Below are 6,138 nucleotides of genomic sequence, written 5' to 3' on the forward strand. Positions count from 1 at the left end.
GTACAAGCCAGGCAAGGACAATCCGGCAGACTACCTTTCAAGACATCCAATCCCTGGCACCGTCTCATCCAGAGAGGAGAAAGCAGCGGAAGAATTCGTACAGTTCGTCACCGACACGAACACCCCAGTCGCCATCACTACAGAAGACATCCGGAGAGCAACCACAGGTGATCCCACACTGGTGAAGATCATGGAGTTGGTCCGAACAGGCCGATGGCACACATGCCCACCAGACATGCAGGCGGAAACATTCAGAGCATTCCGCAACGTCAAAGACAGTTTGAGCATCAATGCTGAGCAAGACATCTTACTCCAGGGAATACTAGTGGTCATTCCGAGTGCGCTACAAGACAAAGTCATCAAGTTAGCTCATGAAGGTCACCAAGGAATCAACAAGACCAAGGCGCTCCTACGCTCAAAGGTATGGTTTCCAAACATGACTACAAAAGCTGAGAAGGCCATTCGCGAATGTATTCCATGCCAAGCAAACACCAACAGGAGAAACATGGAGCCACTTGCCATGTCTGAACTCCCCCCAGGACCCTGGCAGCATCTCAGTATGGACTTTTGCGGACCATTACCAAGTGGCGAGAGCCTTCTGGTAATCCAAGACGAATACTCCCGGTATCCAGTCGTCGAAATCGTTCGCAAGACAACCATTGACTCCATCATTCCAGTCGTGGACAAAATTTTTGCCGAGTTCAGTTTCCCAAAAGTGATCAAAACAGACAATGGACCACAGTTCCGATCCACTACATGGAAAAACTTTCTGACACAGTGTGGCGTCAAGCATCGCAAGATCACACCCTTGTGGCCAAGATCAAACTCGCAAGCAGAGACGTTCAACAAACCGCTTCTGAAGTCAATTCGTTCTGCCAAAATCCAACACAAGAACTGGAAACAGGACATGTATGTGTTTCTTCGCATGTACAGATGCACACCACACGCAACTACCTGTTTCTCGCCGTACTACCTGATGTTCGGACGAGAACCGAGAACCAAGATGCCACAGCTGCACGAACCATCGAGCAGCCCAGTCGACAAAGAGCTACGACAGCGAGATGGTGATGCCAAGAAAAGGATGAAGATTGCTGCTGACCGTCGTCATCACGCCAAGCCCAGCAGAATCTCCGCAGGAGATAAGGTCCTGGTTCGTCAGGCCAAGCAGGACAAGTTCTCCACTCCCTTCTGGCCTAAGCCGCTCGTTGTCACAGCGAGCAAGGGCTCTATGGTCACTGCCGTCAAACCCGATGGCTCTACAGTGACCCGCAACGCTGCGATGTTCCGGAGGCTTCCTGACACGACACAGCCCGCGATGCAGGAGGACGAGGCCCTCACCGAGGATGAGGACATCCCCAGCGACGACGTCATCGCCGCAAGAGCAGCCGTCGCAGAGGACATCATCACCAGCAACGGCAGTCGCATCAAAACCCCACCCCGCAGACTTCCCAGTTCCCCGCCCGTGGCCATACAGACTGAGAATTTAGTGCCACATCCCAGCCCCATGCCCCAGTCAAATTCCAAACATATTCCCCAGTCACTCCCCAGTCCAAAGCAGCCGAAATCCAAATCCCAGTCGCAACCCCAACTCCGCAGGAGCAGTAGAAATGTCCGCAAACCAGGACACTTGCAGGACTATGTGCTAGATCAGTAACCGTCATGGACTATCGCTCCAGCATCACTACCATCAGCAGTACCCATATACACCTGGCCGCTGATAACATTGGATTTACCTGGTCATCAAATTCTGTGTTCTTCATTGTGGTGCATAGTTAGCTAGGTATAACCCTAGAAAGGCCCTACTGGCTCGGTTTACCTAGACCATAACTCCAGTATAGTTGTGGAGTTATAGAGTAGGCGCAATTTTTTTTTTTTTTAATTTATCATTTAGATCACTCTTTTCATTCAAATAGGTGGAGGAGAAGCTGATAATCATTACGCATTACAGGCAAACAAAATAATGAACCTGGTGATTCCTGTTATTATCATGCACTTCAACAAAATAATACTTTGCACCAGTAAACACTAGATTAGTGTACATGTATTTGATTATGTTGGTTTGTTTGATGAGCAATGGAACTTGACTCAATGCTGAATCTATTGGACTATGCCAAGAAGGCTTCGTTTCATTTTGACATGGCTACGGAGACTGTTTCCAAAGATAAACCTTTCTTTAATTTTAACTTCAAGTTCAAACGTTGATTCATATTATTTTTGGACTGAGTGTGATAATTCATTTCATGTTTAAAATAACTGAATCCTATCATTTATAAAAGTCTCTTGATCAAAGTTTCAATGTTGTTAAAGCAGGAGCTTGTTTAAGCAGGAGCTTGTTTTCTTTTTCTAAGTCAATTCAATTTAAATTTAAATCATATATTATGTAAAGTTTTCATTCAATGTTGGGAGGGATGTAATGTTCTCATATTGAATTATGTCCATTATTGTTAGTTCCCTTTAACTAAGAATTAGAGGTCACGTGATGAACCGGAAGCAGCCGGTCGTAATTCGGGCAGACAGCATGACACTCCATTATGTTGAAATAAATACTAAAAACATCTAAACAAAGAGACTTCGAGTGTATGTGTACTCTACAGGGAGAATAACGGTCCTAGTAAAACGGTGTGAGGGTCAGCAGCATCCATCATCCTGGAAGTTCAATATGACAGGGAGGAAAAGTCCTTTCAATACATGGTTGTAATTTTAATGTAATTTTAGGGGGAAGAATAACCAATTAGAAGGTTGTGTGTGTTGTTGTATGACCAGGTTTAAGAGGACAATGGCCAATTAAAAGGTTGTGTGTTGTTGTGACCAAGTTTTAGGGGAAAATGACCAATTAAAAGGTTGTGTGTGTGTTGTTGCATGAGCAGGTTTAAGAGGACAATGGCCAATTAAAAGGTTGTGTATGCTGTTGCTTGACAAAATTAAGGGGGGAAATGACTAATTGAAAGGTTGTGCATGCCGTTGCATGAGCAGAATTAGGGGAAAAATGACCAATTAAAAAGTTGTGTGTGTTCTTGCATGACCAGGTTTATGGGGAAAATGACCAATTAAAAGGTTTTGTGTGTTGTGTGACCAGGTTTTGGGGGAAAATGACCAATTAAAAGGTTGTGTATGTTGTTGCATGACTAGGATTATGGGGAAAATTACCAGTTAAAAGGTTGTGTGTGTGTGTGTGTGTTGTTGTGTGACCAGGTCTATGGGGAAATAATAACAGATTAAAAGGTTTGTGTGTTGCTGTGTGACCAGAATTAAGGGGACAATGACCAGTTAAGAGACTGCGTGTTGTTGCATGACCAGGTTTAGGGGGAAGAATGACCAGTTAAAAAGACTGTGCATGTGTTGCTGTGTGACCAGGTTTCCGGTTGAGTAACCGCACCCTGCAGTCATTGGTGATGCGGTACAGCAACCGTGAGGGCAAGATCGACTTTGGGGACTTCATTGTGTGTGCTGTGCGCCTCAAAACCATGCTGAGTGAGTCTCTGATGTCTTGTCTGCTTGAACTGTTCATGATTTTGAGAAACAAACAGGTATCCTGTATCTGTTTATCTCTCTCTCTCTTTCTCTCTCTCTCTCTCTCTATATATATATATATATTCAGCTTCGAAATGCATTAGATATTGGCTGAAATTATTAAAAATGCAGGAGTCCAGATTGCCACACAGAGCATATAAAATGTTGTTTCATTATGGATGCACACGGAAATGGAATCTGGGCTGCTGATATACATTTTAAATTGTATATGTTTGGATTTGACTATGTATGGCTTAATCAAGGTGTGGAGGGGATTGAAGAAAGGCTTATTCTATGCAGATGGTAAGAATTGGATAACCATGTCAACAACAGTAACACATTTAATGTTTATAGAGCATTTTGTACTGCGCTTAATGTCAAAACATATTTACTGATGTATCTATGCAGTTACGAGATTTAGACTTATTTCAGAAATTGCTGAACATACTTACGATTACACAGAACATAATGAAAACTGATTTATTATGTCCATTTTGCAAGAAAGAGAAATAAAATGAAGTGCACTTTGTTCTATCCTGTCCTGTCCTGTATGACCTTAGAGTATGATACATACCATTGAAATTTTATAAGTTCCCAAGCCAGTTTAGATTGTTGTTACTTATGGTATTTACCCACAAACGAACTATCAGAAATCTGTCAATTTATTTGATCTAATCATTTAAGCTACGATCCACACTAACATCTTTGAGTGATTAACAAAACATGTACCATTTGTGATGCAGTATGTATAACTTGCCTCACTATATTGCTTAGCTGAGTGTATACATCACTGGGAAAAATATGTTTTGTCTGTGATTCTTTTTCTCTTCCGTTCATTTTGTAACGCCCTTTCATGAGCGGTAATGGCCTATAAATGAATAAACCATCCAACCAACCAAATATTTTTGAACTGCTTATGTCACCTGTTAGCTCTTGACGGGTGGGTTTGTCATTGTGTTGTTGGTTTGCTGTTGTGATTCTCATTCTTTGTGTGTGTGTGTGTGTGTACATTGATAGATTACATCTATTTATTAATAATACTTTATTGTGGAAGAGGAATTTTGTTTGATGTCCCGTCACACATACTGGTGATTGCAGACATTTTGATAAAGTATTCATTTTCACATTAAAATGTTATCGGAAACCCTTGACTGCCATAAAGTATCACATACGTGCATACTGGCGTCACTGATGACGTCATCAGAAAAAGGGAAATTGCTCTTGAAGGCTGAAAATTCACACAGTTTATCTAGAGTGGTATATCTCCAGACCATTTTCTCAGTTTTAGGTGTATTGTTTTGGATACTGTTTTATGACCTGAAACACCACTTTCTACTGTTTTCCCCCTGTCACTGAAAGGGTTTAGGGTAGGAGAGGGGGGTTGCATGGTGAGTGGAGGGAAAGAGGGTAGATGGTGGGTGGAATCAGAGGTGCATATTTGGAATAGATAGTGTACAATTGGTTAAAAAAAAAAAAAAATTCTTGGACTTCGTAAAAGAGATGTTAATTTAATGAAACAACTGATAATGAATGAAAAATGCTCTTTTAAAAAAAAAAATTTTTTTTACATGTATGGATTTCATGTAGGATTCCCATTGTAATACGGTTAAGTACTTGTCACAGCTAGGGAGCATTATCTGAATGGCAGAGTTTTTGTTCCCTCTGACAAAATTTGAAGTCTGTTTTTTATTTTCAGTTCAATCGTGAAAATATTTCTGAGGTTCAGACCACCAATGCGTTTTAAAAAAAAAATTGATAGGATATTTTGAATGCAGAGTTAAAGCTGTCTTTGTATCAAGGCTATTCATTGGCTCGTACAGGCAGTCTCTCAACACATGCTGAAAAATAAGGCACGCCCTTAAACTGATACCATACTAGAAACAGCTTACAAAATGTTTCAGAAAATGGCATTCCCACACAGAAATGTGGAAATAACAATTTCAAGGTCTTGTTTCTGTCCAGGGTCACACAGACCTGAGATGTGTGTGTGTTTTCCTTCTCCATTTCTATGTCTGTAGCCTTTAAAACTGTTTCACTGTTGTGAAAGAGAAACTGTTGTGTTTTCAGATTCTTTCCGTGGACTGGACCCTGAGAACCAAGGCTTTGCACCCTATGACATTGAAAGTGTAAGGCTTTGATTAACATTTCATCCACTGTCTCTTTGACTGAACTGTGCAGGTTGTGTGTGTGTGTGTGTGTGCTCAGAAGTGCTTCAACTCTCTTCGAATTAACGATAAAAGAGGCAGTGATGACAGTGACTTCATTACAATGTAACGAGCAAAAGATTCTCACAATGAAGAGGTGGGTGAAGACAAAGAATACTGCATTTTTAACTTTGAAAGCTATAGTCTGGGCCATTCAGACACCCATTGGACATCAGATTGGGTCTCTGTGGGGGAAACAAAGGGAGAAGACTGGCCATCCTGAGTGAAGTAACCCCAGTCGAAAGAGACCCAGTTGTCTTCCAAGACTTGCATGCTTCTTGTTTGAGGATGTTAACTTGATGGGCAATGTATGGAACAATTTCACAGCTTTTATCATACAAAAATGAATAACATGCTCTGTAAAAAAAACAAAAAACCACCAACATATCCCTCACCATGCTTTATCATGTGTTGAAATGCACAG

The 6,138-nt window shown here is 41.5% G+C and overlaps 1 protein-coding gene across 1 annotated transcript in view; it reads left to right on the forward strand.

Moving 5' to 3' along the window:
* Positions 1–6,138, forward strand: part of LOC143295891 (calpain-9-like) — a 106,023-nt gene that overhangs the window by 97,342 nt on the left and 2,543 nt on the right. Inside the window, 2 exon segments of the mRNA XM_076607565.1 lie at positions 3,355–3,471; positions 5,578–5,636. Coding sequence (XP_076463680.1) covers positions 3,355–3,471; positions 5,578–5,636 — 176 coding nt within the window.

This window comes from Babylonia areolata, chromosome 21, assembly GCF_041734735.1.
Source record: "Babylonia areolata isolate BAREFJ2019XMU chromosome 21, ASM4173473v1, whole genome shotgun sequence".
Lineage (NCBI taxonomy): Eukaryota > Metazoa > Mollusca > Gastropoda > Neogastropoda > Buccinidae > Babylonia > Babylonia areolata.